The sequence below is a fragment of the Gymnoscopelus microlampas genome (assembly GCF_963454915.1).
Source record: "Gymnoscopelus microlampas genome assembly, chromosome: 3".
NCBI lineage: Eukaryota > Metazoa > Chordata > Actinopteri > Myctophiformes > Myctophidae > Gymnoscopelus > Gymnoscopelus microlampas.
The window spans coordinates 27,811,008-27,824,165 of NC_139940.1; the positions used below are offsets into that span (position 1 = coordinate 27,811,008).

At 46.6% G+C, this 13,158-nt stretch overlaps 1 protein-coding gene across 3 annotated transcripts in view; it reads right to left on the reverse strand.

Annotated features, from left to right (window-relative positions):
- Positions 1-13,158, reverse strand: part of invs (inversin) — a 35,982-nt gene that overhangs the window by 972 nt on the left and 21,852 nt on the right. For all 3 annotated transcript variants that reach the window (XM_084052813.1, XM_084052811.1, XM_084052812.1), the window contains exons 10-18: positions 12,650-12,805; positions 11,981-12,102; positions 11,766-11,873; positions 11,247-11,353; positions 10,792-11,001; positions 8,198-8,391; positions 7,460-8,069; positions 6,534-6,688; positions 268-354 (exon numbers count right to left, since the gene is read on the reverse strand). In XM_084052813.1, coding sequence (XP_083908939.1) covers positions 268-354; positions 6,534-6,688; positions 7,460-8,069; positions 8,198-8,391; positions 10,792-11,001; positions 11,247-11,353; positions 11,766-11,873; positions 11,981-12,102; positions 12,650-12,805 — 1,749 coding nt within the window. The remainder of the gene's footprint in view (positions 1-267; positions 355-6,533; positions 6,689-7,459; positions 8,070-8,197; positions 8,392-10,791; positions 11,002-11,246; positions 11,354-11,765; positions 11,874-11,980; positions 12,103-12,649; positions 12,806-13,158) is intronic.

The following is a 13,158-nucleotide window of genomic DNA, read 5'->3' on the forward strand; positions in this document are numbered from 1 at the left end:
GCCTTTTAGGCATCGTAATCAAAAGTTGCACAGGACAGATATGATAACTAACTTAAATATGCAAAGAAATTACTTTTTACACTTACTTTTTATACTTAAAATAAAGTGCTATTTTTTTACATTTTTCAACATAGAAACGATCATGCAAAATAATTGCGATTAGGCGATTATGTAATAATTGTGTTACAGGCCTAGGTACTGCTGCTACTGGACAAAAGAAGTGTGTCAGTCGTGTGTGTGTTGTTGCATAAACCAATGCATACTTACACTGGCTTTGGGTGCGAAGTGACAGATCTAGAAGCAGCTGAGAGTGGGAACCCCGAAGAGTATGTCCTCGCCTGACCATTGAGTTGCCTACAACACAGACAATTAAAGGAATCAGAATGGACACTGAGGCTAATGTTGGTCCCCATGGCTACGTAGTAGTAGTAATAATAATACAACTAAACTTTATTATTTATATAGTGCTTTTCAAAAGACAAATTACAAAGTGCTTTACAATACAAAAGGATTACTAAGTGCCTTACATACAGTACACAAGAGGAATTACATGCAAACGACATGCAACACACATTTGAAAAGATAATTATAAATAACATTGCAAAATATAGATTCAAGGGGTAAAAACAATTCTATAAAAGTGTTTTTAAGAGACTTAAACACCACCAAGATCGCTATTAAGACCCCCACTGGGAGATAATTCTAGTGAAAAAAGCCAAGTCACCCTGATCTTTAATTTGGACTTGTGAACAGCCATGAGAGATATATCTCAATTCAAGCTGTGTTTGGTCTCATAGGGAATTAAATAGTCAGTAATGCACGTTGGGGGCTAGCCCCAATTGAGTATGAAAAGTGATAAATAAAATCTTGAAATCAATTCTAAAACAAACTGGCAGTCAGTGTAAAATGGTAATATAGGAGTGACGTGATGCATTTTGCTTGATCTAGTAGGATTTTGCACAAGCTGGATGGATAGATGGAGGATTTTATTTTGTCATTGAATGATTGATTGACATTTTTATTATGCATAAGAATGTAAAACAACACAGTTACATTAATAATACTTTTGTCTAAAAGGTCCGGCCAAAAAAGTCCTTGAACACAAGTATAACAATGATAATCGACTGGTTCTTTAGAACCGGACTCAAGAGCCACTCTGAAGGCCTAGCTGGGTTGTAAGGCCAGCTAGTCGTCCTGAATATGCAATCTGTGATTAACTGGGTTGTAAGGCCAGCCAATCTCCTGGTACTCAGGAGAGAGTTAAGATGTCTCTCGGAATCGCTCTGGAATGTGCCTATCTGAGAGGTTTCGAGCTTCTTCTTATAATGCTGGCTTGCGGTCCTGACATCACTATGATGATGTCAGATAGTGTCAGACGTCTCCCTATATGGAGCTGCCGATGTTAGTTATGGCCAAATATGGGATCAAGACTTCAGCCCTGGACGTGATGGCTATGTCTATACATAGAGTTTCGGGGAAGAGTTAGCTGATGTCAGACTCCGTACAAATGGCACGTTTGGGTCTCTATGACGACTTTGCAGGTCTATTATCTCCATCTATGGGGATCTCCATATATAGGCTATTGCTGGCAACTATGCCCTGAATGTTTCCTAAGTATGCCCTGAATGTTCGTAACAGCCGCCCCACGGTTTTACCATGGAAAAACGTAAACATTTCAAGAACATTCCTGGCATACGCCGCCCCACGGATTTCCGGTGGAAATACGTAAACATTCCAGGATGTTCCCTAGCATCCGCTTCTTTCTCCTATTCCTCCTTTCGGTCTTCCATCTCGGTCTGCCATTTCGGCCGTACTTGGAGGTTTGATCGGTAATACCTCCAGAAATGTTTCCAGAACTGGTCGGCGAGGATTTGGCTGTGTCTCCATCTTCGTCTGCTCATCATTTCTGACTCATCATGCAGTACTTGCAGTAGAGATGCGTCCCGCCGCCCCATGAGGAGGATATTTTGCCGCCCCGTGCAGAACTTGGAGCTCCCTCACAGTTCTGAGACGTTATACCTCAGGCTGTCCAGACAAAAACCCATCCTCTGGGAGAGTGGTCCACGTACAGGAACCCATCTGATCTTGGTGACAGGTCGTGATCCGTCGTTGGTTGATTGTCACGGCTCGCGACCTGCGGTTGTCTCTAGACCTGCGGGTGTTCATCCTCTCCAGGCCCCTGTCCTTCTTCCGTCCATTCTCGAGATTGTACGTCATGGAGAATGTCCAGATGGGTTAAGTTGCATTGTGAGCATTTCTTGAGTAGGTCGCAATCCCTGGCCCGGTGAGATCTACCACACCTCCAGCACATCCCTTCCTTCATGATCCAGCGCCGTTTCTGAACTGTAGTTAGCTGCTTGAACCCCGCACAGGAGTTCAGTGTGTGATAATCCTGTTTACAGTACGGGCAATACCCTTGGAACCTCTTGTCTCTGTTCTGCCTTCTAGACTGTGCAAAGTTCGTAGTTGTGGTATTCATCATTATGTTCACAGGTCTCTTATATGGCTGGGCAGCTCTCTGTGGACTTCGTATCCTATGTCTCTCCGGCTGCCGAACGGCCCATCGGGGCCCAGGGACGCTCGTCGACCTGTCCAGGTCGCGCGTCGGCCTCTGTTCTTGATAACCCATCTGCTCTCCCCTACGTCGCATCTTTGTTTCAAACAAGAGCCATTCTGCCAAGTCCGGTAATGACGGGTTCCGAATCCGTTTTGTATGGGCGGACTTTTCGAATGTTACCCTTAAATCCGACGGCAGCCTGGCTAAGAGCTGAATGACATGGGTTCCACATTTCAGCTCCGCTCTCCCTGCTCTCCCGGATTTTGATAGTAGAGCAACCAACCCTCGGACCTTCAGAGCAAAGGTTCGGAATGCCTTGGTGTCTCCATTCCTAATTCTGGGTCCCTGAATGAGCTCCATCATACCCTGCATCGCCACGTGATGAGGCTGCCCGAATTGCTCCGCTAGGGCTCCCATAGTCTTCGAGTAGGGCCGCGATGAGTCTACGTATGTCTCTGCCACCAGGAGGGCTTCTTCCAGCTTCAGATGGTCGCATAAAATGCGGAACCTGAACCGTTCTGAGGTGTTGGGAGGGAATGCATCATCCAATGCTCCCTTTAATCTTGCGAATTCTCTAAAATCCGGATAGGTGAACACCGGTATGATGGGTACCGGTCCCCGATAGAAAGCCTCCCCTGGAGGGCCATGTCGCCGCTCAACTGGAGTTCTCGACCGGTGCCTCCTGGCCAAACCCCGATTGGTCGAAGAAGAACTCTGCCTGGAACGGGTCGCCCTCTGGAACTGCCGTTCGCGCCTCGAGTGTCGTCTATTGCGTGCCGAACTCTGATCGGTCGCTGATGAGCTCTGCCTTGAACGGGTCGCCCTATGGGACCGTCGTTTAGGCTTCGAGCAGCGTCTCCTGCGTGCCGAACCCTGATCGGTTGAGGAGGAATTTACCCTGCGTGCCGAACTCTGATCGGTCGCTGATGAGCTCTGCCTTGAACGGGTCACCATACGGGACCGTCGTTTAGGCTTCGAGCAGCGTCTCCTGCGTGCCGAACCCTGATCGGTTGAGGAGGAATTTACCCTGCGTGCCGAACTCTGATCGGTCGCCGATGAGCTCTGCCTTGAACGGGTCACCATACGGGACCGTCGTTTAGGCTTCGAGCAGCGTCTCCTGCGTGCCGAACCCTGATCGGTTGAGGAGGAATTTACCCTGCGTGCCGAACTCTGATCGGTCGCCGATGAGCTCTGCCTTGAACGGGTCGCCCTATGGGACCGTCGTTTAGGCTTCGAGCAGCGTCTCCTGCGTGCCGAACCCTGATCGGTCGCGGAGGAACTGGAACTCTGCCTTCTCTTGCGTGCCGAACCCTGATCGGTCACGGAGGAACTGGGTCTCTGCCTTGAGCGGGTCACCCGAGGGGACGGCCGCTCAAGGCAGGTGATGGGCTCCGTGATCTGAGCTGGGGGTCCCTGCTTGCTAGGACCGGCCTGAGGCTCCGGTGGGGGGTTGATGGGTCCGGAACCATTGGTTGGCACTGGACAGCTTGTGTCTGTACCATTCCTCATTCCTTCTGACAGTTCTTGGATTGTTCGGGACTGCTGTTGAATCCGCTGCTGGAGCTCTCTCAGTGTTCCTTCATGTCGGAGCCCTTCCACCAGCTCGTTCATAGAGGCGTCCAAGGCAGACGTGGGTACCCCTTCAGTCAGGTCGCCTTCGGTATGACCTCCCCGTACTGTCCGCGCGGCAGGACCAGAGTCCGTTGACCGCTCTTGATGTTTCCTTTTCTTTGTGGCTTTTGGCATATTGCGCCTTCACAGTAAGCTTTGAATCCGGCTCTCCACGAGGGACCAAATATAACAATGATAATCGACTGGTTCTTTAGAACCGGACTCAAGAGCCACTCTGAAGGCCTAGCTGGGTTGTAAGGCCAGCTAGTCGTCCTGAATATGCAATCTGTGATTAACTGGGTTGTAAGGCCAGCCAATCTCCTGGTACTCAGGAGAGAGTTAAGATGTCTCTCGGAATCGCTCTGGAATGTGCCTATCTGAGAGGTTTCGAGCTTCTTCTTATAATGCTGGCTTGCGGTCCTGACATCACTATGATGATGTCAGATAGTGTCAGACGTCTCCCTATATGGAGCTGCCGATGTTAGTTATGGCCAAATATGGGATCAAGACTTCAGCCCTGGACGTGATGGCTATGTCTATACATAGAGTTTCGGGGAAGGGTTCGCTGATGTCAGACTCCGTACAAATGGCACGTTTGGGTCTCTATGACGACTTTGCAGGTCTATTATCTCCATCTATGGGGATCTCCATATATAGGCTATTGCTGGCAACTATGCCCTGAATGTTTCCTAAGTATGCCCTGAATGTTCGTAACACAAGTGTACAACGGAATTTTCTTGGTGGCATCAATCCAATGCTCTGATGGAAGTCAAGGACTTCAAGTACCTGGGCTCATGGGTCAACTCAACTGAGCAAGATCTTTAAGTGAGGAAGGCACTTGCATAATGGAACTCCAACCTCCCCCGACAAATCAAACTCAGCTTCTTCTATGCAATGGTAGAGTCTGTTCTCCTATATGGCAGTGAATGCTGGACCCTGAAACCAACCCTGCAGAAACCTCTAGACGGGTGCAATACCAGAATGTCTTTAGGCTAGAATGTCTTAGTATACTTGGGCATAGTCTGCATATGTTCACAGATGAGGCCTTATGATTTCAAGGGGTCATGAGTCAATTCTTGCGGGACCCACTCTACCCTGTATTTTGGAGTTACCAATACATTCACTACACTTTACATAATATACAGTTCTCTTATTCCCTCCTATTAGTTATATGTTCAGAATAGTCTAGGTGTGTGTATAAGCAGGAAAAATCTAGAATATTTAATGCAATGGTGAATCTTAAGTGATTAACAGACTTGTGAACCAGCAGTTTGAAACTGTGTCCAATGTCTGTTTCCCCGCCCAGAAAAAAACAACAAGAACGTGTGTGTGTGTGTGTGTGTGTGTGTGTGTGTGTGTGTGTGTGTGTGTGTGTGTGTGTGTGTGTGTGTGTGTGTGTGTGTGTGTGTGTGTGCGTGTGTGTGTGTGTGTGTGTGCGTGTGCGTGCGTTGAGCAGACAGCTCTACGTTGTAGTCTGACATTCCCTTTGACAGCTCTGAACTTTTCACAGTGCTGGGATTGTCAGAGAGAGAGAGAGAGAGGGAGGGGAGAGAGAAATTGTTTGACATAGAGAGAGAGGGAGCAAAAGCACAACATAAGGAGGTTCGGAGTGGGGAGGGGGCTAAAGCGTCACAAGGTTGGTGGTGATGGGTGGGGGGGGGTCTGTCTTTCTGTTGGATAACACTGTCTGTGTGTGTGTATGCGTGTGTGTATGTGTGTGTGTGTCTGCGAGGGTGTGTGCGCAGGCATGTGTTTTGACACTGCTAGGTTTCTGCCCATTCTCCCGTCATCACCTGGTGATGTGTGATGAAGGTCAGTGCTGTCTGTTGGGTGAAACCCAAGCACAGGTTATTACCCACAGCCCGGCTGATACTGTCCCGCTATGGAGACACTTACATATGTACAGGTTATTACCCACAGCAAGGCTGATACTGTCCCACTATGGATATGAGTTATGCCTCAATTTCACTGGGCGTCGAAGATCGTGGAATGTAAGCGATGCGGTAGCTGCTTCTATTTTACACTCACGTTTAGACAATGCTTATGATAACACCTGACGCGTTTCTGACAAGTCGCGCGTGGCCAGCTCTACAAATATGTGCCTAGTCTATTTCTTTCTTCCATTTGCAATTTTTTGAACGCAGCAAAATAAACAGTGAAAAATTGTCATTGATATCATATTAGCACTGTATCAACAGAATATATCGTAGAGTCGTAGACAAGAGAAAGTCAAGTTGTACCGATTATTTTACATTCCCAATTCGCTCTCTAAATGTTTGACATTATTTTGCAGTGTGCAGGCTGCTTTCAGTCTTGAATATGAGCCAGGCAGGAGCTGCTTCAAATAACTGGAAAATAATCTTACCGTAGATGCTTTGTAGAACCGAGCTCTTACTCGCTGTTGATTTTGTGGGTGGAGATCGGACATCACTCTTCTTCCTGTTTGGAGAGTGGTTTGGATCAGTTGACTGCACTCCTACAGAGGTCTTGGCCTCCCTGAGCCTGCTTCTAACACGGAACCTATGGACGGACACAAACACACACACACACACACACACGCACACACGCACACACAGTCACACACAGTCACACACACACCCACACACACACACACACACACACACACACACACACACACACACACACACAGTTCAATAAAAAACTAGGGGGATTGTTCAATAAAAACTAGGGGGATTGTTCAAAGGTCCAAAAGCTGCCAACATCGATGACAAACACTCGCTAAACAGAAAGTAATAACAGTTTGTTCGAGGTAGTTAATAGTGAGCGCACAGAGAGTGTAATTGTGAAGCTGAATGGAAACAGAGGGCCTCCTGGTGTGGGCTGGCAGGCACTAAGAGAGACGGAGTGCGTGTGCGAGGGTGAACGAAGATAAAGAGGCGCTGGTGGTAGCCATTAGGACGGCACGCCTGAACTTTTAGCCTCTTGTTAAAATGGCATGAAAGCTTGAGATTATACCCCCTGTTTGCCCCCTACCTCCTTCTCTCACCCCTGTCTCCCACGCTCTCTCCCCCATTGGCCCTCTGCTTAAGTGTTGATGGCAACCAGACCTGGGTTGGAGGTGGGGTGGGGGTGGGGGGGTGAGAGTGAGCCAGGTTGTAGTAGAGATGAGAAGAAGGTAGGGGGGTTCAGTAAAAAGGGGGGGGGCACATGTGGGCACCACATGGCACAACCAATCTAGAGAACCTGGCTATTGGATCCCCCTTGCAGATACTATAAACAAACACACACACATACACACACACACACACACACACACACACAGAAACATACCTCCTCCAGGCTTGTTGGATAGTACGCGCAGCCTCGTTCTTCCTACTGCGCTGCTCCTTGTCATGTTCCCTCTGCGTGTGTGTATTGGTTGCTATATGTGGGGCAGCGGAGATCTGCATTTGGCTGTAGGGCGTTTTGTGGCCGGCGGCGGAACGACATCTCGACAAGGGCGCGCGTGTTTGGCTTGTGGCGGCGGCGCTCTCTGAATTGCGCTCCTTGTTTCTGTGTTTTTGCGGAGAGATGCGTGCGTCAGTCTTGCTGATGGCGGCCTGTGCGCTGGAATGATGACTGATCCTCTTGTTGGGAAGGACGCGTTCCTTAGTGACGGGATCAGCTTTCGCAGCGGAGGGGCAGCTCGGGGAGGGAGAGCGTGCACTGGACGAAGGCTGGGCCTTGGCTTTGGGCGCAGTGACCGTGACGACGGGGGCTCGGTGTTTGGGGCTGGCCGGCCGGCTGCACCCGGCGGGTGACAGGCGATCCTTTAACCTGCAGGAGTGCAGGGCGGAGGGCGTGGGGTGAGAGGTCACGTGCTCCTGCGGAGGGGACAGAGTGTCTAGAGGCTCAGTGGGCTCCGTCTCTTTGCTTCTCCTGGAGGGTCTGCTTCTGTGGCCTGTAAGGATGGCAGATCACTTTATTTGAACTACGCTTTGCACGGTGCGTCAATATCAGACTCAGTGATATAGTTATATAGTGTATTATATAGTATATCGATTTGAATGTCATTACAATGTACTGTACCTCTGTGTTTCTGTCCCTCCTCCTTGCTCTTGGTGCGGTCCGTTTTAGAAGATTTCCTTGTTTCCGTCAGCGCCTCGTTCACTGATAAGTCCTTCATAATATGAGACAAGGAGAGCTTCTGTGGCTCTGCTCGGGTAACGCTGGCCAGCGAGCTTTGCTGCTTCGCTTCCCGCCTCCGCTCCTCTTCACGTTTCCTGAATTGAACAAAACAAGACATTAACTAGGTATCCCGGTAAAGAATTCTTACATAAACATGGAGGAACGTTCATCTGACTGTCGTCCCCATAACAACCAGGGGTCTACTGTATGTGAAAAGGACATTTATTGAGTGCTAGCTGTCCTCTTCTTCTCATGATATTGTTGAGACTTTCATTTAATTCTAAGTGTTGCGGGCATTCTCTTTTCTCTCATGTATTAAAAAGAATACTACACAGTCAAATTCTGAGTGTTAAACTTCATATAACAGATTCAGATATAACAGTTCCTGTGCTTGATCATGATTGGCTGAGCCGTGATCAAAGTCAATGCAAAAGATACATGTTAATAATGACCCCAACCTTCACCCCACATGCATGAATATGCATGTCTCTACACATACTTCATGCCATGCTTACACATGTTTTGAAAGGGTATGTGGGTTAAGTGCTCAAACTGATGTTTGAAATTCTAAAGTGTCTCTGTGTTATCTGTTAGTTTTGTCCATAAGGGCTGCTTTGTTAGGAGACAGCGTCAGTCTGCAGGAAAAAGGATTTAGAGATCATGCTGATTTTCCGGCCTTGAAATGCACATGTCAGAAATTGTTTGTTTTGCAGACACCATCAACCTTACAATTTGACAGGATTTCTTTTTACTAGCGATGACACTTCTAATGCCTACACATAAAAGACTCTTTTAAAAAAAAGTCTCGCTTTTATCGGTATTCAGAGATTAGCGTCACCCACAATGATCAGCTCTCCAACCGCCAAAAGTTCACTTATATAATAGGCATACAGCTGTATGTATGCCATGTAAAAACTTTCATGATGATTGTGTTTTCATTTATGCTTAGAAAATAATGCGACTGGTGTTCATTTGTGAAGTGTAAGTATCATAAACGTTTATTCACCACAGAGCTTATTTTAAACACATTTATTTTCCAATGCAAAAATCCCCTGTGTTTTTGTCAAGGGAACCAGGAAGACTTCCTCCTTCCGCCTACAAAAATACATCATCCCTGGACTGGATTGTAGTGGAAACACACGCGCAACGATCATACAGTGCACACACACCCATTGATGTGCTGATACCACACTTCCCTGTTCTGCTTTCCTGATTCAAGCATTTCCAGTATACAGACACATGTCCAGCTGTGTAGATAATTACACAGACAGAGACGTTAAGTTGAACAGAAAATTCCTTTGTTAGTTCATAGTTGGCAAGCTAAACACATTCACATAACCATGATTTGATTGATTTTTTAAACAATGATCGCGTCATTGTTCCATTTAGTCAGTCCTGTCATCAGTACAGAACACAGATTGCATCACAAATAGGAGCTCATAGGTTTACCTTTCTTATAGATGGCTGTATCAGCCAAACTAGGCTTTCCTGAACAATTCTAATAATATACTTTTATCTCAGTGAGTTTGCACTCTTGAAATAAGGATAACAAAGAGCAAAACTACAGTCATACAAACTTTGAAAGATAAACCCACCCTATCCATAACACTGAGAAAGAAGGAATACATGTGTGACTGTGTGCAAATGACACAAAAAAAGGAGAGGAATCCACAGGAGGGAGACAGGGGGAAGATGTATGTGTGTGCAGAGACGACAGGGAGAAAGATGGATACGGAGGGAGTGTGACTGTTCCTATATGGGTGAGGAGGGGAAGACAATGAGAGATGAACACAATACCAATACTTACACGGGGTGGTGGTCAGTGTGCATTAGTATGAAACATCTGTGATTGGACGTGGCCACTCGACAACCTCAGTGACAAATGACCTGCTCTCTGCTCGGAACCCCTCCTTTCTCCTCTAATATCTAAGCCAGTGGTTCCCAAAGTGGGGTCCTGGGTCTACAAGCTCACAACGCATCACGTAGCAACAGGTCATGAGCTTGTATACCGCCCATTTGCAGTGTGTGACACCTGCGAGCAGCGAAGTATAAATCACCCTTATCGCAGCTTTCTAGTTTGAGATGGACTTGATAAAAACATGGAAAAGGGCAAAATACAATTTTCATTGCATCTACCTCTATTTTCCACTTTCTGCATAATATGACACATTGTTTAATTGTACACTCAATAATAATAACATACACTCATACTGTTTTTTCTTGGCTTTTAAAAATAATCTCCGTCTATGATTCAATGAATGCAGTAATTTGTTTAGTTTGGGAAGTGTGCAGTGGCAATGATTTGGGGCTGGGGATGGATGTGTAGGAGGAGATTCTATTGTTAAAGAATAGCTCGGTGCAGAAGAAGAAATGAATGTACAGTAGTATATTTTGGGAACTATGAACGTGAAACTGGTATTTATTTTAATCTGTGTGATCTGAACTTTGAGCTAGCTTTAAGTGTTTTGTGATCGTGTGCGTGCTCGGGTCCTCACTTGGCTACGTCCTTGCGGAGCTGCTCGTGCCTCATCAGGAGTTGTTTCCTCTCCCGGAAGGCCTTGCGGACGGTGTAGCCCTTGTAGACCGCCTGGATGGAGGCGGCGGCAATATCCTGGATGGCTGCTATGGACAGAGCTCCATGCTCCAGCATGAACTGAGTCACCTCACTGTGCTCCCCGACCAGAGCGTAGTCCAGAGGCGTGTACCTTCACACAAAATGTGCAAAGTGTTCATGTACAATATAATGGTAATCGATATATAAACAAAAAGAACCCTGTCTAAATAACCTCACACACATACACATGTTTCTGTGAATATTTACAGGTTCATGCTTTTATCGACAGTGAAAAATCGATCTCAATTGTTTGGGAAAGAAATGACAAAACAGCAGATTGAATTCATGTGAATTAATCGCACAACCTTAACACCCGTCCTTTCTTTTCGCTCTCACCTCTCGCCATTGTGCTCCATTTGATTGGGAAAGGCAGAGTAGCTCAGCAGGAGTTTCACAGCATCCAGGTAGCCATTGTTACAAGACCAATGGAGAGCAGTCCTCCCCTGAACACACACACAGACAGCAAAGTGTTCATTTAACTGTGTAAATATTTACCATTATTGGCCCATTTTTAGACTGAGTTTGTTGTGTAGACAAAGAAACCCCACTGACACACATTTATATTAAATATTACTGTATGTATTGTACACCATACTGCAGTACTGTATGTTCATTAGGTGTAACTTATACTTATGTCGTTCTGTTCAAAACTGTCTACAAGCTCAAAGTGCGTCGCTTCGCGCCACGTTTTGAGCTTGTGGATCTGCTACTTTTGATGCTTTTGTGTGACGCTGTAGAATGATCAAGTAGGGCATTCATTTACGAAAAAACACAAAAAGTTAAAATATGGAGACGAGGTTTCTGCCCGACAGCAACGCTATGCAGTATACAATATACAATATACAAGTCCTTCACCTCTTTGTCCTGTATGTTTGGGTCAGCATGGTTCTCCATGAGGACAGCCATGCAGGTGATGTAGCCTCCATAGGCAGCGCACTGAAGAGGAGTCCGTCCAGCCTGGTCCTGAACAATCAGTAGACACAACAAAACAAACATAAATTCATCATTACGTGCAGTTCATCACATGCAAACGTTAAATCGTCTGTGTGTGTGTGTGTATGCGGTCATACCTGTACATTGGGACTGATCCCATTCTCCATCAGTACCTGGCACACCTCAGCGTTCCCACCCAGAGCCGCCCAGTGCAGAGCGGTGTGACCGTCCACATCCACCAGGTCCACACGGGTTGAGCCTACAGTCAAACACAGAGACACACAAACACAGAGGACATTCTGCTTTACAGTCAAACGCAGGACACAGTGGACATTCTGCTTCATGCTGCGTTCACACTCTCAGATACAAAGCTACAGTCCACCATTCAATGGAAGCCAGCGACATGAAGATACAAAGCGACACCTAACGTTTGTAGCTGCTACAAAATCTACAAAGCTACAATCCAAGTTGAGCTGGCTTCAACTGCAGCAAAAAAGCAACAAAAAAAAAACACCTAAGTGTTGTTTAACCATTTCCACTCACCATCTCTCTACACAGAATTCCTGCTTGTAATGGGGGGAAACTAATTATTTTCGTTTTGTGTTCTTTTTAACTCCAGGCTTTATATTTTCCTTTATATTTGATTTCCCTCGTCGATGCATGCTGACATCAACAAGCACGTTGATCAACACTTCAACAACGATGCAGCGACAGATATGCTATGTCGCGTTGTATCTTTTTATCTTTTGTAGCTGCCAGTGTGAACGCAGCATTATTAGAGTCAATCGCAGGATTGTGCGCCCCACCTTTGATGAGGGTGAGGATGACATCTCGGTGGCCCATCTCACAGGCGCGGAAGAGCGGCGTGTGTTTCATGACGTCCAGAGAGTCCACCATGGCTCCTCTCTCCAACAGCAGCTTCACCGTGCTCACATGGCCTGAGAGGGAGGCGGCATGCAGTGCTGAACACACGCACGCACGCAGGCGCACACACACACACACACACACACACACACACACACACAAACATAATCATTTAATAATTTATGTCCACATAAGAGATACAAATATTTTCAAATATTTACAAGATGCCATATTTGTTATACTGTAAGTTGTTGGAAGCCTCTTACGGCCAACCTATGGACATGTCCTAAGCTGCCAAAGACAAACACAAGTAGATTGCACCATCAATAACCTTGCCAGAAGTGTCATCATCATCCTCGGAACACACGAATATCATCTTTACACCCTTTATACTCCTAACCTATTGGCTGCTTGTTGTGTTGGACCTCCACGAATCGGAAGCTGAAGTCGA